Source organism: Mus caroli, unplaced genomic scaffold (assembly GCF_978045245.1).
Source record: "Mus caroli unplaced genomic scaffold, Mus_caroli_1 scaffold_13, whole genome shotgun sequence".
Lineage (NCBI taxonomy): Eukaryota > Metazoa > Chordata > Mammalia > Rodentia > Muridae > Mus > Mus caroli.
This window is the reverse complement of record NW_028227268.1, coordinates 54,934,809-54,960,589: the sequence shown is the minus strand read 5'-3', so window position 1 is coordinate 54,960,589 and position 25,781 is coordinate 54,934,809. Positions and strand designations below refer to the sequence as shown.

The 25,781-nt window shown below is 44.5% G+C and overlaps 1 protein-coding gene across 1 annotated transcript in view; it reads left to right on the top strand.

Moving 5' to 3' along the window:
- The window catches only part of Stx8 (syntaxin 8), a 234,326-nt gene that overhangs the window by 32,567 nt on the left and 175,978 nt on the right, over window positions 1–25,781 (top strand). Inside the window, exons 5-6 of the mRNA XM_021176854.2 lie at window positions 11,567–11,691; window positions 21,622–21,714. Coding sequence (XP_021032513.2) covers window positions 11,567–11,691; window positions 21,622–21,714 — 218 coding nt within the window. The remainder of the gene's footprint in view (window positions 1–11,566; window positions 11,692–21,621; window positions 21,715–25,781) is intronic.

Below are 25,781 nucleotides of genomic sequence, written 5' to 3'. Positions count from 1 at the left end.
TACAGATGAACAGTCTACAGGTGCACACTGCGGATGGCTCGCACAAACATGCTGAGTGACATAAGCCAGACATTGGAGTTACACATGTATGCTGCCATTCCTATAGAGGTGAAATTTATAGTGTTATGAATCATGAAAGTAAGTGGTTCCTTTTGGAAGAGGAAGTGAACAGAATGGAACAGCCGGGCTTCTGGGCCAGAGAGACTGCTCATCGAGTAAGAGCGCTTGCCATGCAAGCCTGATGACCTAAGACTGATCCTCATAACCCATGTAAAAAGCCAGATGTGGTCTTGCACATCTGTTATCTCAAGGCTCAAGTCCAGCGGGACGGGAGGTGGGGATGGGAGAATCTCCTGGAGGCTTGCAGGCCTCTGAGAAGTGAGAGATCCTGCTCCAACAAGATGGAGGGAGAACTGGCTGCTGGGTGCTGTGCTCCGATCCACATGCAGGTCAGTGTGTACTGCCCCACATACTCTCACTCAGTCCTTAGAGGATTTGGATGCTACTGGTTTTGCCCTGGTAGCAGCTAACTGAGGATCTTCACTGCAGTATCTTTGACTTGTATACTGTGGCCTTTCACTTTACATGTTCTGCTTGAATTAAATGTATGTATAAACACACACACACACAGAGATTCATGTATATACCCTTAACTCACATGTAAGCAGAAAAGCTGTGTCCTGAGCAGACCACAAGGTGGGGACATAAGTCAGCAGAAGAGAAAACACCCAACTTCTTCTTGGCTGGGTTTTGACCCATGGGCGCTTTCCTTCCCTGAGAGCAAGGAGAGAACGTGGAAATTAATTGTGCTTTTTCCTAAATGCTAGGAAAGAATTCCTGCTGCCATTCAGTTCTCTCTTTAGCCTTTCCCCTGTCTGTGGATTGCAGACCTGTCTGTCACTTTCATGTCTCCCATCATGGTCTCCAGACTCTTCCCCAGCCTGGTCTCCTGCTGCTGCTGCTGCCTTTCCTTTTAAAAAACTTAGGTATCTTTTTCATCCATTGCTTTTCCCCTTGGGAAAATTGGCACACACCCACTTTTTCTACTCCTCCTCTCCCCACTCATTTTCTTTTCTTCCTTTATCCGTGTTCCTCTTTGACCACTTTCCTAAGTCTCAAGTAGCCCAGGTTGGTCTTAACAACCACAGATAACCATGAATCCCTCACCCACCCGCCTCTTCCTCCCAAGCCCTGGGTTACCCATGCATGTTGCTGGGTTACACATGTGTGTTTCTGGGTTACCCATGAGTGTTGCCAGGCCTGGTTCTTTTGCTCTGCTCTTGATTTTAAAATCAACGAGATGTTTTCAATGTGTCTTTCTAATAGTTTCCACATAGGTTGCCACTTAACTTTTTAAAATGTGCTTTTTTTTAGCTGATATACCAAACTTCAGATTTTGCATGTTAATGGGATACCATGTCATATTTTATAGTTCTTTGTTTCCTGCCATCTTTTCTCTCTTTCTTTCCCTCCCTTCTTGCAGGGAAATGACTTTCCTTTCCTTTTTATTTTGGGGGGAGTTGAGTGGGGCTCTCACTGTACAGCCCAACTGAGCTGGATCCTGTGATCCTCCTGCCTCTACCTCAGCAGTCCTGAGATTAGAGAAGGACTCCCACACTTGGTTCTCTACTTGGATTTAAAATAATGATCTGCCGGGCGTGGTGGCATATGCCTTTAATCTCAACACTCGGGAGGCAGAGGCAGGCGGATTTCTGAGTTCGAGGACAGCCTGGTCTACAAAGTGAGTTCCAGGACAGCCAGGGCTACTCAGAGAAACCCTGTCTCAAAAAACCAAAAAAAAAGATCCATTCTTACGCTCATGTATGGTGCCAACATATATCGCTTCTCCTTTCCCAGATGCCATGCTCCTAAAGTCACCACTTGTAATGTTGGCATTTTCTTGATCATAGTTACTGTTATTTATACTTGTAATATGTTACTATAAATATATTATTCTGAAAACAGACTTATATTATGTACATGTCTCTATAATTTATTTTTTTTATTTAAGTTTGGACATTCCTCCATATCAATAGGTTTAACACATTCTTTGCAACAGTGAGTACTTTGCAGTTATAAGTCTGCAGTCATTCTTGTAGCCACTGTCCATAATGTTGTTGGATTGTTTTATTTTATTTTTTTGTTTTCTCTATTTACATGGCTAAGGCAAATTCCATGTACACTGTGGCCTCTGTTTCTGTAAGAGAGGGCCTCCAGGATATGTGTGTTGGAAATGTAAAGAACTGCTATGTATATTTCTTAAAAGTTGTAAGGCTGGCCAGCAGTATGTGGGAGGGCTCATTTCCCAACCTGCTAGCCATCAGTGGGTGTCTCAGAACTTGGTAGGTTTTGTTAATCTATGGATGGAAAAATAAAGTCTCTTTTGCATTTTAGTACTTGGTATTATAACAGCACAGTGATGATTTGGGGCATGGAAAATAAAGATCTCTGCAGCTGTATGTATCAATTTTAAATTGCAAAACCCATTTGGGAATTGAAAAGGAGAAAACTTGCAGTCTGACAACAAGGGGGGGGGGTAAGAAAGAAGAGTTACTGTGCGTGCTATATTTTAGCTCATTGTCTTTTTTTTTTAATACGCTGAATACTTTCCATGTTTTGCTCTTTTTCTTCTGTATGTGTGTGCACATATGGAGGTCATGGGTTGACACCTGGTGGCTTCTTCAACTCCCGTCCACCTTAGTTTGTGAGACAGGATCTCGCATTGAACCTGGATCTCAGTGGTTCTGTTAGAATGGCTGTCCAGCGATCCCAGGGAGCCTCCTGCCTCACTCCCTACCCCGCCCCTGGAGATTATAGGCATGTACTGCAATACCCTATGGTTTTATGGGGGTTTTTTTTGTTTGCTTTAACATGGGTGCTGGGGATTGAAGTAAGATCCTCATGTTTGTGTGACAAGTGCTTTACCAACTGAGCCATCTCCTCAGCCTCCCAAGTTCAACTTTTAAATAAATGAAGGTTAAGAAATTAAAATTTAGGTAGGTAGCTAGGTAGATTAGATTAGATAGATCAATCCATTGATTGATCTCATTTTACCTCCACAGTCTGCAGAGGCAGCAAAGAAGGATCACCCTCTGGGTTACAGAGGAGGATGGGTCCCTGGGTCAGAGCTGACCCAGTGCTGGAGGAGAACCAGCATCCTCTGCTCTGGCTTTTGTCTCTGGTCTCTCTTGATCTTGGTTCGTACCACTGTTGCCTGTAGCAGGTGTGGTTTGTTTGTTTGTTTGTTTGTTTCCCCCCCCACTGGCTTCAAGTGCTTTGTCTTGCCGCTTGCTCTTTCCAGCCTGTGGACAGGAATACCCTATAGCAGCAGATGGCCAACGCAGCAATGTGTGAAGGAGCAATGACTGAATATTTCAAAACCTGGGTTAGATAACCACGACTTTGCAGCCTGTGAAACTGGAATGTGGTAGGTCCTTGGCAAGGCCCTATGTGAACCAGAAAGCGCCCAGTAATCCGTGCTTGCTCCCACTGATCTTGGCAGAAGAGAAGACAATGTACGCCATGTAAAGAGGTCTTTCTGCCTTTAACAGAATGATCAGAGAACACAGTAGTGGATGATGGCATAAAGAATTGTACGGCATGGGCCATAAACACAGTGTAAGCAATTAGGAGGAGGAGAAGTGGATGTGGGGGGACAGGCTGAGAAGGTGTTGGAAGGCATAAGACTCGCATGGTCCTGTTGGGTGGTGGTGGCGCACGCCTTTAATCCCAGCACTTGGGAGGCAGAGGCGGGTGGATTTCTGAGTTTGAGGCCAGCCTGGTCTACAAAGTGAGTTCCAGGACAGCCAGGGCTATACAGAGAAACCCTGTCTCAAACAACAAACAAACAAAAAGGCTCACATGATCCCGAGAGAAGGAGTACCGTTGGTGTACCATGCACCTCAGTCTGCTATGAACTTTTTAATGTATTTTTTAAAGTCAGCGTCTCCCTCTCTACTCCAGGCTGGCTCAGCACTGACTGTGCACTCCGCAGACTTGCAGGATCCTGCCTCAGTCCCTGAGTGCTGGGATATAGGCGCATGCCACCCTGCCCACCTTACTCTGTGCTTCCCTGGAGTCTACTGCCCCGGGAGCAGGACTTTTCACGCCATTCTGCAGACTGGTGTCCAGCTGGCTGCATAAAAGTTGCCCAATGGGGCCTTACACATTTTTGGGTTCTGTCCCTGAGGCAAAAGGGTACCACTGTTAAAAGTATGGGCCACCATCTCACTAATTTATGTTTTAGGTGTGAGTTGGCAGAGCCAGTGCAATAAAAATTGAATTGTTTAGGTTGAAGTGATGGCTAGGTAGGTGGTCCTTGGCTCTGTGTGTATTGGTTGTATATACATTACCACTGGACACCCTTAATTAGTCTTTTAGTGGCATATTTGCATTTTTATACACCGGTTGCCAAACAGATTTGTACCACTGTTGCTTGCCAGCCAGTGATTTTTGTGAAACTCCACATAGCACGCTTGTTTCCAGAGCAGTGCTAGTGGCACTGTTAATGGAGCATTTTAGCATCACTTTATAAAGTAATGGAGTGGAAACAAGCATGCTGAATACGGGGGGGATTGTTGAGGCCGACTTGGACGAGTTAGACATGTGACATTTCTAAGTGCAAAATACGAATTGTTTGTTCATCACCTCATCTGGACCCTCTCTGGGTATGCCATGAAACTGTTGGCTTGTAAAGAACCAAGTGAACAGAGCACAGAGGGCAGTGTCCAGAGGTGTGGCTCCTCATCGTGGGTGAGCACCTTGGTCACTATTGCACACTTTACCGTGTTTACAAGCATACGTTGTGTATTAATAAAGTACAGAGTTACAATTGTCGTTGGCCAGTTACTGTAGCTGAATTTCCCCCACTGACCAGCAGAGAGCGCTCAGTCACCGAGAGGCTGGTAATGCGATCGGCCCTCCCAGAATGGAAGGTTTGGATTTTGTGCCAGCCACTCCTTGCCTCTCTACGTTTAAGGTACCTGTGATGCTCCAATGCTCTAGCTAGAGAGCCTTTCTGTCGGTGCTGATTTAGACGGCAGAGAGAGTCATCCTCAGGGATAATCCTCTGGCTTCTGAAGCTGCAATGTGTCCTCCAAAGCCTTTCAGCAACCTGCGTAGCTCTTCTACTGTGAACTGTTTTGTTATGATCTAATGTGGAGCTTATTATTAATATTTAAAAAGACAACCAAGCTGGGCCGTGGTGGTACATGCCTTTCATCTCCACAATCCAGAGGCAGAGGCAGGTGAATTTCTGAGTTCAAGGCCAGCCTGGTCTACAGAGCAAGTTCCAGGACAGCCAGGGCTACACAGAGAAACCCTGTCTTGAAAAAACAAACAAAAAAAAAAGGGGTGGGGTGGGGCTGGAGAGATGGCTCAGCGGTTAAGAGCACTGACTGCTTTTCCAGAGGTCCTGAGTTCAATTCCCAGCAACCACATGGTGACTCACAACCCATCTGTAATGAGATCGGATGCCCTCTTCTGATGTGTCCAAAGACAGCAACAGTGTACTCATATACATTAAATAAACAAACAAACAAACAAACCCTTTTTAGAAAGAAAGAAAGAAAGAAAGAAAGAAAGAAAGAAAGAAAGAAAGAAAGAAAGAGAAGGAAAAGAAGAAGAGCAACTGCTGGGATTTTGAAGAAGGAATAGGAAAGATTCCCGGGCTGATGAGGCTGATGATCTGGGAGGCGGCTACTGATGCCCTCATAGCCACAGGTCATGATGTTACAACAGCAGTTATACTGGGGAGTTCTCAGTAGCTGGTATATTGAAGTTTGAAAAGTCATGAAACAAAACAAAACAAAACAACAGCCCTTTCTTAAATTGTGTCTTTTCCCCCAAGTCACCCAGCCAAGTTTGGCAAGGAGTTTGTCAGGAGAGAAAAAAAAGGGATTGACTTAAAATTGGGCAAACCAGTCAGAGGCATAGCTCAGTGGTGGGATGGGCCCCTAGCATGCACAAGGGTTGGGCTTGATTCCCATCACTAAGGGAAAAAGAGAAAAAACCATAACCCCAAAACGAAATGAAGCAAGACAAAACAGAACAACTAAAGATACTTGATTGCAGTAGGCTGGGGACACTGATGAAGTGTCCCTCGGTAGGTGATAGAGAAGGAGACATTTTCTGTGAATGAGTTGTTTATTCTGGACTTGAACTCAGCAGACGTTGCTTATTGAAATTGACAATACAATACAAATATCTTGGGAACCAATGTTGGGTGCACTTTTCATCCCTAGTGTATCCTTAGGAGACCAGGTACTTAAGTCCCGTTCAGCCACTGGGTTAGTGTCTGCTCTATGGAAGCTCTTCAGTTGTATGGATGGGTGTGTGTGTAGGTGGGTAGGCGGGCAGACGGATGGAAGGGTGGATGGACTACAGAGTATGAGACTGGCTTATGAGGCTGAAGGAAGTTATCCGCACGTCCGTCCGCTGATCGTGACCTCGAGTGAGTGGTGTTATTTGGGGTTTGTTTTTAGAAGCTGTGTTGAACTTCGAATGCTAATGAGAAATTTCCTTTTCCCTAACTTGAGCTTATTCTCCCAGCTCAGGCAGGCTTGGAAGAGGTCTGCTCCCTCAGACTGGTAGCCTTAAAGCAGTGTGCTGATCGTCTGTTCCCCTCAGGTCCCTGTTGTCATTCTCCTTCTCCTGACTTCCTTTGCCACCCACCTCAATTACCGCCCCCCGCCTTGGCCTGCCTTCCCCCCAACCCCCGCCCCAGCCGCTTTTCAGTGTAATCCAGTCTGCACGTTGTTGCCAGAGTGTGTCTCTGAAGAATTTATGTCAGAGAGTCCATTTCTGATTGAAATTTGAGTCTCTGTGCATCTTTATGTCCACGGAGCAAAACCGCACAAAACGTTTTGAAGAGAAAAAGGAATTAGCCCTTTCATACCATAAGGGCGTTTTCACATCTGTGAGCAAGGCCAGCTAGAAACCTTTGTTGATGCAACCCAGCTCTCTGACACCCTAGAAATAGCTTCGTTGCTCCTAACTGTAAACCTCCCTGTGGTCTGTGAATGCTCAAACACTGATATTTTTTTTTCCAGACAAAACAAACATTTTTCCACAGTCAGCTGACATCTTTTAGAAATGCTAAGAAAAGCCACTTCTTGGAATTCACTTCTCAACTCCTTGCTCGGTTGATAAGAATGCCCTCGCTGTGAACTCTGACAGGTTCCAAGTGACTTTGTTAGCAGAGATGGATTATCTGCGTGCTCCCCCCGTGCTACTATAACTTAATAACGTACACTATTTTCTTGAGAGGCTGAGTAAAATCATGTTATGTCCTTATAAGTGATCATGAAACATGTTGAGGATTCTAATATGCCATCATGTTTACTAATTATTATATTATTATAGATAAGGTCTATCTTCAAAGAATATGGACAGAAATTACTGATTTATTAAAAAACAAACCACACACACACACACACACCATCCACCATGTTGTAGGCCAGTACCGCCAGCACCTGGAAAAGAGGAGGCTGAAGGGTTGTTTGAGCCCAAGAATTCAAGGCCAGGTTGGCCTCATCGCAGAAGAGAAACCAGGAGTTGCAGCGGTGGCTGAAGCCCTGTGGTAGGATGGGTTTGATCCATGGTGATTTAACAAGGAAAATCGAGTCTGTTCTAGGTCAGAGCATAGTAGTTAGCTTGTGCTTTCTTTAACTTAAGAGATCTGACTTGTCACCGCAAGGCAGGGTTGAGCTGGAAGATGTTTTACTGACAGAATTCCCTCTCAAAGTAATTCTCCCCATCTGCTGCAGAGCATTGGTCTTTGCTGCTAAGTTGTGAAGGCAGGTAGCCCTTGATTAGGACTTTTGTTTTAATTTCTCAAGATGAAAATGTTAAGTACGCTTCTCATGCTGGCCCCCTCCAGTCAAAGCCCTCAGTGGTTCGCAGTCCCATTTTTGTAAGCATTTCCCGAATGTTGCTTCTCCGGCCTACTCTGAGGCTCCCACTTCTGGGTGCTGGGGATAGAAACATGACTGTGATGTGGCCTCTCTCCTCACAGAGCTCATAACTTAGGAAGGGAGACAGATGAGTAAATAACTAGCTACAATCCTGCTTGATAAATGCCACGTTCGAGGTCGTGAACAGAGTGCCATGGGAGTGCCAGCGAGTGATTGATTCGAGGAAAGGGGGATGGAGTGGGGATCAGGAAGGACTCAGCGGCAGAAGTGACATTTGAGTTGAGCCTTAGGGGATGAATAGAATTTTGCCAGATGGACAAAGGGGTGGGGGTGGGGATACTCCAGACTCATGCAAAAACATGAGAGTGTGAAAGTTTGTGCCTTTGTCTCAGTGGTAGTGAGCAGGATGTACGGCTCAGGGAGATGAAGGGTGTGGTACTGGGGCATTGGGAGACGCTGCTGCTGCTGCTGAGGCCGTGAACCATCTTTTAAAGCTCACACGTAACCTATAGTTCCAGGGAGTCACGGAAGTTGTGAACCATGGAAATAATAATAGCGAGACTTCAGTTTTAGGTCATTCTATCATCAGAATGGGTCTGTAGGAGAGGTGGGGAGGGTCTAAAACTAGGCTGTACTAACAGGGGAACATTTTGGCTGTACATGAGGACAGTGAGCCATCTCTGAGGAACACCTCAGCCACTGCTGTGAGGTAGAAGAAGGATAATCGCAGCAGCAGCAGCAACAACAACAACAGTAGTAACACAAGGCCCTGGATGGCACACTAAGCAGACTCGAGATGGGGAGGAGAAAAGCTTATGGGGCAAAGGAGTGAATTTGACCTTGCCTACTACTTGAGGATTCTTAAATGAGACAGGCATCACAGGGCACCTGTGGGAAATGCCAAGGGCAGAGATACATTGGAAAGTCCTCAGCTTGGTGATTTTCTTGCAGGGAAAGGGAGAGAAGACATGCCTATTTTTTGTTTGTTTTTTTTTTTTTCAAAAAAAAAATTTTTTTTTTAACCACTTGGCTTATTTTACTTATTCATGTACCATTCTTCATCCTTACTTCAGAGTATGATGTGACTACTAAGGCCAGTGTCAGTAGAGCAGTAGTGCCTAATAGTAGGTATCACCCTAAATATGATATAGTCTGCAAAAGCTGATGAAGTGCATTCCAGATGCATAGACGCATAGGAATGCTGCAGGTGCATTGCTGGTAGGTCCAGGCCATCAGTAAGGGAGGAAGACCAAGTCAGAGGAGCAGGAAGTAGGCGTGGCTTAGCTCTGGGAATTAGGTCATGCTGGGAAGTCTATTCTCTGTATCATGTTTACTATTGATATGAGCTTGTGCCCACATTTCACTTTTATTTCCTAGTAGGTGATTAAAGTATACACATACCACACACAAACTGCACACGTCAACACAGCTGGAGTCCTAACTTGCCATTTATTGAGGTTGCTTAAAATTACCTCACATTTGCTGAATTGTTTTTGTCCTTTCATATTAATACCTTAATTTTGTCTGTGTGCACAAGTGTGTGTACATTCGTTTTGTGTTTTTTTTTTTCTTTTTTTAGACACAGGGTTTCTCTGTATAGTGTCTGTACATTCGTGTGTGTGTGTGTGTGTGTGTGTGAGAGAGAGAGAGAGAGAGAGAGAGACAGATAGACAGACAGAGAGAGACAGAGAGAGACAGACACTAACCTTGAAGCAGTACCACTCAGTTGCGATACACTCACTGAAATGATTGCTCAGAGCTGGCCACCGATGCACTCCTGAGTCTCGGGTGATTTTTATGGTTTCTGACCCAGGCTTTTGCAGTGAGCCACATACAGCTACCGTGTGTTTCATGCTGGCACTTGCAAGATGACTCGGGTGCTAATGGATATGTTTGGATTGCAAATTGCCTGCTTTGCTTCCCTTTTCATTTCTTTCTTCCTTGTCTTCAAAGCTAGGTGAAGCTAAGTGATTATGTATGGAGTAAGTGTGAAACCTCGACATCTTGGCTTCTTAGGGCCAATCATGTCAAGTAAAACCTTGAAGAACACATCTATCTTTTTGATAGACTGAAGAAAGTCATACTTGTGTTTGACATGTTAATTGGCACATTTGAATATGAGACCAGACCTGTGCGTAAAATCTTAGTCCAAAGAATCAAAACAGTCTTTGCATTTGGCCCAGGTTTTCTTGAAGGATATATTCTCTTTTTAGTTAAAAGTGAAATTAATAGAATGTTGGAATATATTTATTAAAATAATTTTAATACCTCCTAGTAGACAGTGCAGTAATTGGTATAATGAAAACAGTTAATCTATTGAAAAAGATATTATTTCCCAAACACTGTATTCAGTTTATCATCTCTTTTCACACACACACACACACACACACACACACACACACACACACACACACACAAGTACATGAGGACAACACCCACAAGGAGAAGCTGTATATTGTCAGGGCAAAATTTTGATCAGCTTGTACATAGTTTGTTTTTCTTTATTGATTAAAACAGTGCCTACTGAATAAGTATTGACAAAATTGTTTTATGAATACATAAATTACTCTAGTTAATCCATGCTAAGACTTTCAGAGGTAGATGCAACTGTCTGTATATTGCCAGTAAGTGACATGCTCATGGCTATTTGCTCTACACTGGGGAGCAGGGTGCACTAGAGGGGAGGTGGGTTCTACGTCCACTTCCTATCCAGTGGTCAGAAGGCTTAACGATATGGAAGGCCAAACAGTAGGGTAGCAGTTACTTCCACACAACACAAGAGATGCCATCAGGGCTTGAAAAATGATAAGCAATGGAGAAATGAGTGAGTGTACACTAAATCACCCGGAGAGCATCTGCACATAGCAGTTGCTTAATCCATGGTAACTGTTACTGTTCCTCCACTCCTACAACGTCATCACCATCCCCCTCTCAGGCTCAGCAAGAGCAGTGGTGTGAATCCCGTTCAACTCTGCATTGGAGCAGTCAGGGCAACGCGATTCTAACATCCTTTGGACAGGGAGGCAGCAGCAGGAACTACGCACTCTGTCCTTAGATGGAAGACCAAGATGTGTTGTGCAAGAGCCAAATGTGCATTGCTTCAGGGGGGTAATGATCACAGTAGACAGTCACACTCAGTGTGATTGTTTTGACTGTAGTCACACAGTTGAATTGGAACTCTGAATGTGTTTCTGTGAGCAACTAAGCACACTTTAATGGGAGATTTTATTACTTTTCTATGCTGTAATCTGTATTATTAGTATTATATTTGCATGGAAATATTTGTATTTTTATTTGTATATATTTGTATGAAAAAATATTATTTCTGTGTCTTCTGTGTCACTAAGCCTGTGAAACAAAATTTGTTCTGATAAACAGGCAACTTCCCAATGGCCTGTGGTTTGAGACTTAACAACCTAATTTACCACTATCTTTGGAGGGTTAGTAGAGTGCTGTGTAATTGTCTGGGGACCACAGCATAGCCTCAGATCTCTTACAGCCCTGGGCATGGTCCCTAGAATAAACTAAGAGTGCGATAAATTGTGGAGATGGCTTTGCAAAGCGTGCTAGGCTGGCCAGCTCCGTGCTCATGACAGTGATTTTCAGCTGGTTGTGTTTTGTGAGATATGTAATGTGCTTGCTATTGTTCTCAGGTCCAGCCTGATGAGCGAAGAAGCAAAGCGAGGAACTCCCAACCCTTGGCTCTGTGAGGAGCCGGAGGAGACCAGAGGTTTGGGTTTTGATGAGATCCGGCAACAGCAGCAGAAAATCATTCAAGGTACCTATTGCTCCAGGACTATGGCTCATAAGCCTGGCTATTCTGCTGTGCTTGGCTATTCTTTATCTCTACTGAAAGCTAGAGTCCAAATGTAAAGCTCTTGACTTTTTTTTTTTTTTTTGGCCTCAAGCTGCTTGAGGCAACGACTTCATTGCTGCTCTGACTCCGTGGTCATCACATCAGCTTGTCCTTTTACCCTCAACTTCATCTGGACCATCAGTGGTTTTTTGTTTGTTTGTTTGTTTGTTTTACCTTTTTATTTGTAGGCTCCACACATTTGCTTTAAAGTGTGCTGTTTTTAAAGTTTCTCATTTTTTAAACTTTCAGAAGTAATGTACTGTTGCTGTGGGTTCAGGCAAGATTTGGGACAAACAAGACAGAGAGTACTTCGTGATGCCTCTCCAGTCTCAAAACTAGAAGTGGATTAGTATGTGTATCCACAGTCCCGCTTGCATTACATCTGTGTTTAGTATACATCTATGTGTATGTTTAGTATTTAAGTACACATGTAAATAGCACGTGAGGTACATAGCTATCTCACTATGTGAACCATTTCATAGTTTTCAATTTAGTGTTATGGTTTTTTCCCATGTCAGGGTGCCTGCTGCTCTTTCTACAGACATATTTACTGAAATACAATTGGCATTATCATAAGCAGCACAAACTCAACGTGTACAATTAGATGAACTTTGACACAGCATACACATGCGTTTGCATGTAAGCCCAGCACCGACACCCGTGCATGTATGTTTGAAGAAAGCATCCCTGGAGTCAAGATAGTGCATACAGCTTGCAGAAGTTCCTCTGCCTACCTCTGAGGGCCTTCCTGTTCTTCCTGTTGTCTCTCCCCAATTCCTCAACAGCGGCTGATCTGCTTTCTGTCGCTGTTAATTGGTTTCTATTTTCCACAGTTTCACGGAGTACACTCATACAGTATCTACCCTCTTTGGGGGAAGGGGATCTGGCTTCTTTCTCTATGGCTAATTTTTAAATGCATCTGAATTGTCACGTGACTCTTCACACATGCTGATTTTTTTTTTATTCCCCTAAGATGTCTTTAGTTTTCTCTTCCTCTTTCATTAACCTGTAAGATATTTTCATATGTCTTCTTCACCGTTCTCTTGTCAGACAGCTTTGGGTTTTGTTTTTAGAAGGAAAATTAGTTTCCTTAAGATCCTGCAAGGGCGGCTGGCTGGGCGGTGACAAGGTGACAAGCGTCTCTCAGTGACAGTTTTCAGACTGCGGATGTTCTTAAGTCCAGTTGATCAGGTTTTTTTCTTGTGTGATTTATGTTTTGATTACATTGAAGAAAACATTCAGTAGGTTAAAGCCACAAGATTTATTGCCTTTTTATCTCTGGTAACTTTATAATATCAGGTTTTCACGTCAAGTTTCTCTGATCTCTTTTGAATTGTTATATAGGCACAGGCGCATTTTCCATTTGGATATCCTTTTGGCTTCGAGCCATTCAAAAAATAAAATAAAAAGAATGCTTTCACTGATGAATGTCAAAGGTAATCAAATGGCCATGTACACACATACATGTATAAACACATATGGCCCTGTCTCTTTGCTCTATTCTCCAATAATCTGCTTGTTTTAAGGGGGCATGAGCTTTGTGCCTCTCTGATAGGTCACTAAACCACGTGACACGTGACATCAGACTTAATTCTTTTTTCTTGGTATTTTTGGATACTTTGGTTTTTCATACTTCTATTTGAATTTTAAAGTCAGCTTTGAATTTTTTTAAAAAATGGCATCAAGGCACATGTAATTTTGATTGCAATGACATGTTTAGGTTCTTTAGAAAAGAACTAATGTGACATCAGCAAGAATCCCCAAATCCATAATATGGATTATCACTAAGTAAATCTCACATAGTCTTTCATTTTTCTTAGCATTGCTTTTTAGTTTTCATGATGCACGCCTCACGTGCCCTTGGCCAGGTTTATCCCTACATATTTTACGCTTGTATTGTAAATAGCATTTTAAATGTCCAGTGTCTGATTATTACTCATATATAAAGCCGCTGTTTATATCTGTGTTGTCTGTGGATCACGCAACTTTGCCCACTCTCCCTAGTGTGCTCTAGTAGCTTATGTGTGGAATCTGCAGGTTTTTCAACACAAATAATTATGTTGTCTATGAGTAAGATGATTGGATTTTCTAATTTCACTGCAGATGCCTTCTGTTTATTCCTCTTGCCATATTGTACTTGCTACAGCCTAGTACAGGTTTGAAAATAGACGTTCTTACCTTATTTCTGTTCCTCATAGGACGTGTTTATTTGAATCCAAGTTTGGATCTTTTTTTTCCTTATTATTTTTTAGTACTGGATATTTTTTAATTTTCTAGAAATATTTTTGTGAGTAGTTGTAGGATATAGTTATATTATTTGGGTCATACTTTTATTTTTATATTTTAAAAATGTTATGTATATATACATGTGTGTGCCTGTGTGTGTGTTCATGTGTGTGTGTATATATGTACAGTGTGTTGGAGCACACACACTATGGAGTGCATTTGAGGTCAGAGGTCACCTTTGTGGAGTCTGTTCTTTCCTTCCAACTTTTCACGGGCTCTGGAATCGAACTCAGATCATCAGACCCTGAGGCAAGTGCTTTTCCTAGCTGAGCCATTTCCCTGACCCTGGGTCTTGCTTCTAAAGACAGATGAAAGAGGTATTTAAAATGTTTTAAAGTGTGGATCAGCAAACCCTGGCATATGAGCCAAATCTTATTTTCGTATGGTGTGGAAGTTAAAAACAGCTTTAAATTTTTTTAAATGGTAAAAAATAATCAAAAGAATATTTTGTGACTTGTAAAAATTATATGAGATTAAAAGTTCAGGGCTCATAAATTCAGTTTTATGGGAACACGGCCATGCGCATTCCCTTACACAACACCCATAGATACTTTCTCACTTACAATGGTAGACTTGAATGACTGCTTTAGGGACCATATGAACCACAAAGCCTCAAATACTTCCTCTGCAGCCCCCAGGGAACATGTTTGCCTCTGGTCCAGAGGTAATGTATACACTGCTGAGCCCAGACCACTCTGGATAGTCTGCATGTGTTCTAGGAGGACTGAGGTCATCTGCTTGGTGGCTTTCCCCGGTTGGGTTTAGATCACAATTCCTTCTACCTTTGAAGTGACTCAGCCCTGGGTGTCTTTCTCAGTACTTCCAAGCTCTGAGTGACACCAGCCAGGACTTGGTGCAGATGCATTTCAGCACCACAGGGCTCTCTCTGTGTGGCTCTCTTCACTCTCGCACTCCAACTGCTGCCCCGTGGGACTCAATTCAAGATGCCCACTGGGTTCCCACCTGGGCTTTCCAGCTCCTCACCTTGATGGGAGCATTCACAAGGCAGCAGGTTGGGCTCCTCTGTCTCCCTCTCCCAGAGATCTGGCCTTGTTAGCTGATGTATGTTTCTTGAAATAGTGGATTTGAATATTTTGCCTGTTGTCTCTGCTCCTTGTTCATCCAGGCCAGAAGGGAATCTGGTCCCTGTCAGTCCATCCTGACCAGAAACAGGAGTCTAATTCTATTTTGAACTCTCTTCACAATGAAATTACCGAGTAAACAAAACACTGGTTCTCCTTGTTTTTAACGTTGCATACCTCACCCATTACCGTGTCTGACGGGAAGTGAACAGATGAAAAGCACCCCAGCTTAGCTCACGGCACAGCTCGCACAGGGCTCTGTGCTCTGCATGGCTTCTGGGAGGACTGCCTAGCCCTAAAACAGATGGACCTTTCTGTCATTCCCATTTGCCAAGGAAAGCTGTTTTCGGTCCCTGAGAATGTGTTGCACTGGGGGCTGCTCAGGTTTTCTACGAGTCTATGCCCTGTGCGCTTCTTAAACTAGAGCATCTCCCCCTCTGAGATTCCCACCCCTTGCCACCTTGCTTGCCTCCAGCTCTTGGTTTTGGGACAGGTGGACTGGCCTGAGTTTTGGGTCACTTTATTTCCCTGCCCTTTCTTGCTGTCGTGGTTTGAAGTGCCAGGTCTCTTGTTGCGTTGTTAATATAGCAAACTGTTCATCAAGCCAAACACAAACATGGAAGTAGTCTTTATCCCAAATGCTTCGTAGTCTTCCTGTGCTCCAGAAGCCCCGTGGTGTGCTGTGGGTCTACTTCATCGCTGGGCTCTATTCTAGATAAAGAAGAATCCGAAAAAGCCATTTCTGATTGCATTTTGGCCTTTGTCTTAGGGGTTTTACTGCTGTGAACAGACACCATGACTAAGGCAACTCTTAAAAGGGAAACATTTAATTGGGGCTGGCTTACAGGTTCAGAGGTTCAGTCTAGTGTGATCAAGGCAGGAACATGGCAGCATTTAGGCAGGCATGGTACAGTGTGGTCTCCTTTCCCTCACCTGCTTGAACCTGCTTGCTCAAGGGTGGAGTTTCCGGCTCATTCGTTCTGCCACGCCCACTGCTGGACCCTGTCGGCTTAGCTGCTTGGAGGCACACACGTGTTCGTCCTGCTACTGGATCCCGAGTTACTTGGCGGGAAATTGGGTTCCCTCCCCCTTCCTTTATAACTGAATGTTGGAATTAAAAAGGCGGGCTTTGAACATGAAATCGTCTTAGCCCCATTCCCGTCTAGATTCCTCTCTTTTCAGCTCGAACTGCCATTCTCAGTTGAACCGTTTGTGTTGTGGACTGCTGGCAGGCCTCAACAGTACAGGAGGAGCTGAGAGTTCTACATCTTCATCTGAAGGCTGCTAGCAGAATACTGACTTCCAGGCAGCTAGGACTAGGATATTAAAGCCCACATCCACAGTGACACACCTATTCCACCTATTCAACTACACCTCGTAATAGTGTCACTCCCTGGGCCAAACATATACAAACCATGACAGCCTTTCTGTACTTTAGTGTGGAGACAGAAGTACTCTGGAAATTATCCCCAAATTATTGCTAGATCATAGACTTGAGGACAGTGAATGCCGTTCTTGCTAAACCTAGAAGCTAGGCCTTGTGACAGCCAGTTACCTAAGGTTAGCCCAATACTTAAGCAGTAGCTTGGGCTGTACATAGACCTTAGCAGAGGTAACTGTGGTGATGACAGGAAGTTTGCCTCCTGAGGATCAGGATAGAGCAGAAGAAGGAAACAGTGGTCAGTACAGGCTACTGAACCCAAGTCAGACTATAGGATGTGAAGTGTGCCTCCTCCCCAGCTCCCCTCACCCCCTCCCCACCTCCTGCTTTCTTAGGACTCTGTTGGTGGAGTTCCTAAGTCAGCATAGCTTGGTCTCCATTATTTTGTAGCTGTTCTTTCTAGCTTTGCGCATTTGCTACAGACTTCCTGGTCCCTCTGCTGGAGTCTGACCTCAGGGTCCTGTGCACGCTGGGCAAGCAAGCGTTCTACAGCTGATTCCCATTTCTAGCCTCTTCCTTTTTGTTATTAACATGGTGATGACCTTTTGCTATGGGAAATTTCAAATGTATTAGAGTAACTTGTATTCCTTTCCTTATCCTGCTTCAGTAATTATCTCCCCATACCTACTTTGGTTTTATCTGTGTGTATCCAGATACCCACCTCTAGGATTGTGTATATGTATATATACATATGGCACACATACCCATGTTTTTCACACATGTGGAGGTTAAAGGTCACTTTGGGTATCATTTTTCAGGAACTGCCTACCTTTTTGCTCCTACTGGGACCTGATGCCTGCCAGGTAGCTAGGCCGGCTAGTCAGCAAGACCCAGAGGACTCCTGTCTCTGCTACCCCAGTACGTGGATAATAAGCACATACCATAACACCTAGCTTTCACTGTGGGCTCTTGGGACTGAACTCTGATCCTTATGCATATGCCCTGGGATTATTTTTATAGTGAACTCCAGACATTATGTCATTTTAATGGTGAATACTTGAGAATATTCTATCTAAATACTATAAAATATGTTTATAAAATATAAGGACATTTAAAAAGAAATGTTTATTTTTTAAAATTATGTATACATCTGTGTGTGTGTGTCTATGTGCACATGATAATCTAGATACCCGTGGAGTCTAGAAGAGAGTGTCAGATCTGCTGGAGCTATAGGTGAATATAAACTGCCCAGTGTGGGTGCTAGGAACTGAATTCCAGTCCTCTGTAAGAGCAGCCTGCGCTCTTAACCTCTGAGCCATGTCTCTGTGCTCAGGACTGGTTTTTAAAGACAACAATGCAATTACCATTCCTGCCAAATTAGAAATAATTCCTCAGTCCAATCAAACAGCCATACAGTTTCCTATCTCTCTGTAGTATTTCCTCTAGACTCCTTGGTTCAGGGTATGAATGTAGGCCATCCATTGTCACTCATAGGTATCTCTGAAGTATCTTAACAATATTAATGATCTTATTTCAAACTATTTTATTTTCCTGTGCACTTTCTTTGTTAAACAGGATTGTTTACTCTGTAGTTTCCCCTTAGCTAGTTCTTGCAGTGCATTTCCCACATATTGTTCAGCATATTCTGTGACCTAGATATTTTTTGTAAATTGGTAGGATTTAGTGGCTTGCTTAGAATCGGGCTTGTTATTTTTGGCATAATGCTTTCTGATGACTCTCCCTTTGCTTTTTATCTACCACCACCAAACTGTCCTCCCACAGTTGTGTGATTCTTATTTAGAGGATGGTTTTCCTGAATGTCTAAAATAGGAAGTATCTCCACACCTAATGGCTCCACAGGGACCCTCAGAAATGATCGTGTTAGTGCGCTCACAATAAATTAGCACACATGTAGTGACATTACTCACATCGCTACAGTTTGAAGGGCAGAAGTTCAGTTTGGGTCTCCAGGGGCTCAGATGAAGGTGTCAGCTGGCTGCTTTCCTTTCTGGAGGTCCAAGGGCAGAACCTGTCCCATTGCCTTGTGCAGCTTCTAGAAGATCCCCATTTCCTTGACTCATAGCTCCGTCTTCAACGCCAGCAACTGCATCTCTTTAACCCTCTGTCATGGCTCCCTCTGACAGGCTGGGCAACCTCTGTTTCTCAGAGCTAATAGAATTGTATTGGGTCCACCTAGATTCCGCAGCCTCATCTCCTATCATACGCCTTCATCTTCACCACATCTGCGAGGTTGCCTTTTCCATGGAAAGTAACATAGCTGCAGGTTCCAGGGATTAAAACCTGGACAGCTTGGATGTGTTGGGGTGTGTGTGTGTGTGTCTGTGTGTCTGTGTGTGTCTGTGTGTGTCTGAGTGTATATGTATGCGCATGCATGTGCATGTACATGCTTTCCTTTTTCCATGGTGATCCAGTCTTAAAATCTACACCACTGTAAAGTTGAAGAACAACTCAGGGTCTGGTATGTTGCAAACATCCCATTGTGACACATCACCAAGGCCTTCAGCCTTGGACCGTGTGACAGAATGAGGTGGATTATGGAGAGTGAACTGTTGCAATGTCCCACTTCTGCTGTTTGTAAGTCGATCGTCTGCAGTGAGTCCTGACTTGTTTTTGTTGGAAGCAGCCTTTTATTTTGATTGTTACTAAATGGTGAAACCATTGCCTCTTAGAAATGCCTGTTTATAGCTCAGAGGAGCTTGGGTGATTGACATGATCAATTTGAGCTGCCCAGCATCTTTCGCGTCTGGATTGTGGGATGAAAGTTGATTATACCAGAGTTACACACTGAGGAGATACTCTAGTTGATGACAATCACAGGACTAGGGGAGTTTCTCCTCTCCTTCCTGATATGCATTAGGGGGAACTTTAGGAGACAACGAACTTGGGAGAAAAGGTTAGCGTAGCTATTTTTCACTAACAATTTGTATTCTGACTGAATGAAAACGGTGTCAGCGCTTCAGTGTCTTTTCCTAGCTGACGGCCTTAGAGGCAGTTGCTTTCCGCTTTCCATCCGTTTTCCCAGCATTTCACAGGGCACTGACCCTCAGTCCGTCGATGGATTATTCCTTGGGTGCCTTTGGACTTTTGCTGTAGCATAGACGTCCCTCTGCAGTGCGAGTTTGATGATAGATTTATCTTGGAGGCCATCCAGGAGGCTGCTACTAAGGACCAAGAGGACCTCATTATAAAGTGATTTTGCTGTAAAATTGTGCCTTAGAGTGCTCCCTGGACACAGCAGGCTGTTTATAGCCTTTAAAAAGTACGCTGTGTCAAAAAGTGTCACCAAGAGGTCCTTGCCTCACACCTTAAGTTTAAATAAATTCCAGGCGAATCAAAGAGCTAAGTATAGTGATTTAATTCTGTAAAAAAGAGTGATACAAAACTGTAAGTAGATGCTAGTGAGCTCCCGAGCGAGACTCTGTGCCTCTGCTTCCCTAGATAAAGCCATCGCATGACACAGTCATTTCACAAATGCAAACGTGGAGCTGCATTTTCGTTCCTGTCAGAGTGGCACTGCTTCTTAGTGTGCCAGGGTAAAGCCTCATGATAAAGCACCTCACTGGGGCTTACTTTTCAGGCACCGAGTGAGGGGTGTGTAAGGCGGAGACCCTGGTCTGGGGTCCACTGTGCTTCAGAGGAACAGGTCTCGGATTAAGTTCTGAACACTGAAGGAGGCTGTAAGAGGAAGAGTAGGGAGCTGGGTGTGTAGTGCAGTGGGAGAGCCTGTGCTTTGCATGAACCAACCTGGCTTCGTTTTTCAGGACCTGGACTCCAAAACAGAAACAGGCATCGCCTTCTTCCTGAGGGAGAGACACACACCAGGAAGAAGGCTGGGGCCAGGAAGTATCTTAGTTACATTTTCTGTAGCTGTGATAAAAACAACGTACCATGGCAAAAGCAACTGAAGAGAGAAGGGGTTTGCTCCACTTCACAGTTGGAGGGAAGCTCCTGTGGAGCCTGAAGCACCTGGCTTCACCACACTCACGGTGTTTACAGTGCTCACGGTGCTCACGGCCTCACGGTGCTCACAGCCTCATGGTGCTCACCATGCTCAGAGCCTCACGGTGCTCACCGTGCTCAGGGCTTCACTGAGCTCAGGGCTTCATGGTGCTCCTGGCCTCACGGTGCTCAGGGCCTCACATTGCTCACGGCCTCACATTGCTCAGGGCCTCACGGTGCTCATGCCTCATGGCCACGGAGCGTCCCTTCTTACACAGTCTGGGACCCAGGCCCACGTTAAGGGTGAGAGCCTCCAACTTTGTGTAAACTAAGCAAGGTAATCTTGTCTAGGCCTGACAGAGGCTTGCCTTCTAGATGATTCTAGAAGAATCTATGAGGTTGATAATCAGTTTTAAGCATCACACTTTATGCAGAGGAAAAAGAGCCAAGGGCTTTTCCAGAAAAAGTTCCAGAGTAGTCAAAAAGATACACCGAGAGGCAGTAAGTTGATTTCCAGCACAAGGGACATGTATTAGGGAAGAGTCTTGTAGAAGCATTATTGCTTAGCTGCATATGTTCTTATATATGTTTCCTAGACCTAGTAAGAGTGGGTAGATTGAAGTCTCGAAGATTTCTCTCAAGGCCTTGAGCTTATTTCCTATATACTACATAGTGCTCAGGAGCTGCAGGCCCCTCCCACTTCAGGTAGCCTTGTGCTGGAGAGAACCAACTCCATAAGATATCCTCTGAGTCCAACACGTGTGTGCCTGTGTGCATGCGTGCCCAGTTACTATTGATTTATACATGTTCTGTTTGTATTATATACTAGAGGGTTAACTGTCGCTGTAGCCAGATTTAATAAAATTTCTGTTTCATATTTGAGTAATGAATTTATCAGGAAATCATTTCAGTCTGCAGTGTGAAGTATTTAAATTGTTGTTCCAGTAACGCCACCAGTGCCACTTTTGTTATATGTTGGATAGTGTCAGTTGCTTGGAGAGATCTCCCTCTGCATGTGTGTGTATGTGTCTGTCAATATGTATGTGTGTGTGTGTGTGTGTGTGTGTGTATACATATGTATTTATATTAATTTGAAAGTGTTTTCCTTTGATTTTCAGTCAGTTGTTTTTCCTTTTCTTTCAGAACAAGACGCGGGTCTTGATGCCCTTTCCTCTATCATAAGTCGCCAAAAACAAATGGGCCAAGAAATTGGGAATGAACTGGATGAACAGAATGGTAAGATTGAGTGTGAGCTCCATCACATGTTCACTCGATCAGTTTCCATTATGCGGCACGGAGGGTCTGCAGTCAGTAGTCTGCAGTGGTTTATTGCGCCTGTGGTGGTTTGTGGACAGTTTACATTGCAGTTTTCTAATACTGTGTAAAGACATGTCACTAAAACCTCTCCAGCCTTCAGTGACTGCTTTAGTTAATTTTGGTTTTTATAGCCCTGGTGGTCTTGATCTCACTATGCAGGTCAGGCTAGCTTTGAATTTGCATTGCTCTCTTCTGTCTTTGCTTCCCAGGTGCTGGGATTACAGGCAGGTACTGAACGTAGCTGGCCCTACTATGTTGACAAATAACTTATGATCTATTTTTTCAAGATCTATGTATTCTGTGAAAGTTGTGAAATTGCTCAGTGTTTGGTACCCTGATATAAATTGTAAGAAAGCTGTGTGGGGCCTCATCTCATCTCTGCTCCCAGTGGAAACTGTGTGGGACCTCATCTCATATCTGCACCTAGTGGAGTTTGCTTGGCTTTCATCATAAATGACCAGACTACAGGACAAAAACAGTTTGAAGGTCAGACGTGACAGAAATTGTTTGAGGAGTTACTCGTAGGCTGCCGTGGTCTGAAGCCTTAGGTCTTAGAGGCTTTTGTGCTTGGGTTGTGTAGGGAGTGAGAACCTGACCGAGAGTAGCAGCAGGAGCAGAGTGGGGTACATGCAGGAAACAACCGATGATGCTCTCACCCTGGGAGTGCAGTCACAGAAATCGAGAGGCCTCAGTGGTTTGTGAGTGACGACTGTAAGTCCAGATTGGATGCATCCAACCAGAGATGCCAATGAGAGGTCCAAATGGAGACATTAAGTCTTCAGTAGTGGCTTAGAGAGAAGACAAGACAAGAAGTTGGAGACACTACAGCATAGATGTGATGCCCTGGCCCTCATTATATGCTGAGCACTCTTGTCCACAGCATGTTGTATATTCTGCATAAGAACAGGAAGGTGATGTCACACTGCTAGGAATGATGCTCAGAGGTGCGGAGCGACCTCCGAATGCCATATCTTTTCTAAAATGTGGAACCGAACCTGCTTGTGATACGGCTCCTTTTCTGTTGTACCAGCTTCCTCAGCAAGGAAGACAGAGTAGGGAGGCAAAGGAACTGTGAAAGGTTCTGAAGTTTCAGCTTTGGGGGCAGTGCCATAGTGGGGTGGCTTCCGAGGAAAGTTAGCATCATGTGTGGGTGTGGGTGAAGTCCTGTAGTAGATGGAGTGTCTCTCCGTAGGGAGGCTGCACTTGCCAAAAAACATACAACAGCCGCTCCTCTCCTTGATCATGAGGAGGGATGTGATTATTGTTCCCATGGTTTCAGTCCATTTCTCTATCATAAATAAACAAATCCAGCTGTTGAGCATCTGTCACACGCAAATAGGCTCATAAGCAAATGGAGAACCCTCTGTCTCTACAGTCCTAAGGCAGCTTTCAAGAGCTTCACACTGAGGGGACAATGTGTTCCTTCTCCTGTTGGGCTATGAACAGGCCACTTATGGATTTGTGTTTGGTCCAGGCATTGCTCACTCCCTTCACTGTGCAACAGTAAGATAATAAGCTTTACTTAAAAAGCTGTGGTTATCTGCTGTTTATTTATTTATTTATTTTATCTCAAGGAAATTTGCCTGTTTGGGGCAGAGGGGCTCTGATCTAAACTGATGAACATGTCTTCCTGTGGCGTATGCAGGCCACAGTGTCTGGGTACGTGACTGAGGACGAAAGAATCATGGTTTTATGGGGGCCTCACTACCTTTTCAGGTAAATTTGCCACATGTTTCCCAGCACAAGCAAGCATACCAGCATGCCGTTGTCTTTAGTCTAGTGGCTATCAGACTTTGCTGCAAATTAGAATTATTTGTGGGGCTTTAACACCCCTCAAAGCCTAGGCTGTGTCTGCATTAGCGCCTGATTGCTGTTACGATATTATCACAAAAGTAGAGGCTTAAAATAACACAGACACAGTGTCTTACGGTTCAGTAGCATACAAGCCTGACTTGAGTCTTGCTGGGTGAAAACCAATATATCAACAAGAGATCAACATTCCTTTCTGATGGCTCCAGGGATGGATTGGTTTCCTTGCCTTTTCCAGCTTCTAGTGGCCACCCACATTCCTTGGCTTATGGTCTCTCCCATGTTCCAGGCCAACAACAATACTGTAGCCCCACTGCTTCTAGTGCTGCCTTTCCTTCCACATTTGAAGACCCCTGTGCTTACATTGCACCCACCCAGACAACTGAGGAAACACCCCAAGGCCAGCCTGTTGGAAGGTTCAGTTTCACCTGCAGCCTCGACGAGCAGCCGTTCTGCTGTCTATCACAGAACTTTAGCCAAGTAAACCTGAGTGTCGGGTGGAGAGCAGGTTGACGGCAGCAGGCTGCCACACCCGTGCTGGCTGCACTGAGAGGATGGAGTTAGTGCTGCACTGTCACGCTGCCTCCCCTATCTATCCTCACGTGACTCCTGTGCAGAACCTTCAGTTCCATGTGTCACACAGAGGTTGTGGCCACCGACAGGTCTTTCTCTCTGTATCACATAGTTTACCCCACATCTTTGCACCCCCCCCCCAGCTTCACCTCCCCTCCCAATCATCATCCCACACTCAGATGGATGCGTGCGTTTCTAGATAAACGTGCAGTTCTTTTCCATGCACTGCCAACAGAAGCTGAGTTCCTCTGTGGTGACCTCCCAGGGAGCCAGCAGCTATTTACATGGGTGGTTTTCTGATGTGTGTTTTCTCCTCTGAGATAAAGCAGACTCAGCCATTTTCTCTCACAAGGACTGACAATTCTCAGGATAAAAACAATACAAAACCCACCCTGACAGGATTCCAGTCAGCCTCCATTTCTTTTGCTAAACTGAACTAAGGCTGGAGGTATCTCTAGGTGGATCAGGCCTGCAGCCCACTGCGATCTGGACTGTGACTCGCGTGTGTCAGAGAAGTCAGCGCCATGGGCACAGGGATTTTGTTGTAAATATCTCCATATGATTTATGGAGCCACCGAATCAGTTTGATTTTCCTTGGAGGAGCAATAGGCTAGAATGATGACCAGCCAGACCATTTTGGACTAATAAAGGCACTGTACTTAGAACATAACCACAGAACCAAAGGATCAAATTATCTTCAATTTAGGAATTCCATTTTTATCCTTACCATAGAGAAGGAAGAGCATCTGGCAATGCATGTAACCATCTGGCTCAAGCACAATGACCAGGCCTAATGAAGGAAAGAGTCGGGGGGAAGGGGGCATCCCAGTGATGGGCACCTGTAGGTCCCTGGTTTGTTGTATGTAGGGGATGGGAGAGCAGGGTGGCAGGGAAGGCCACTTGTCTTCCTAACACCAATTCCAGGGGCAAGGAAACCAGCGAGTCCTTCAGAGAGCTAGACACATGACTGTTCATTGAAGGACATGACGCTCTCCATAGACTCATAGACTTCAGTTGGTCAGCACTTACTGATTGGTTAGAATTCCTGGCTGAATTTTCACTGTGAAAAGTGAGAATAAAACTGTGTAGTTAGTTACCTCCTCCACACCCTGTAATAAAGGCACAGCTCCATCACTGAAATGGTGCCTTATAGGGGCAAAAGGGACTTTACAGGTGTGCCAAGTTGAGTCAGTCAGGACAGGAAGAGTGTCTGGGATTATGCAGGTAGACTCTAAATGCAGCTACAGGTATCCATATGAGAGAGAGAGAGAGAGAGAGAGAGAGAGAGAGAGAGAGAGAGAGAGAGAGAGAGAGAGAGAGAGAGAGAGTGGGTAGCAGGCAGTAGGCCCTAATTTTCATGTCTGGTACCACCAAAAGAAAAAGTGAGGCTGCAGGTGAGAGGCAGGGGAGATTTGACATGCAATGTCTGAAATGAGATGGTATCTTCTAGCTCTGAGGAGAGCCGAAGGGGCTACAAAGAAAGGGGTATAAAGAGGCTCTGTAAGCTGGGAAAGGTGGAAAATGGTCTCTCAAAACTCTGGAGGAAAATCTTGACTTCAAAACTGGTGAAACTGATTTCAGCCTCTGTCCCTACTACTGTTGGA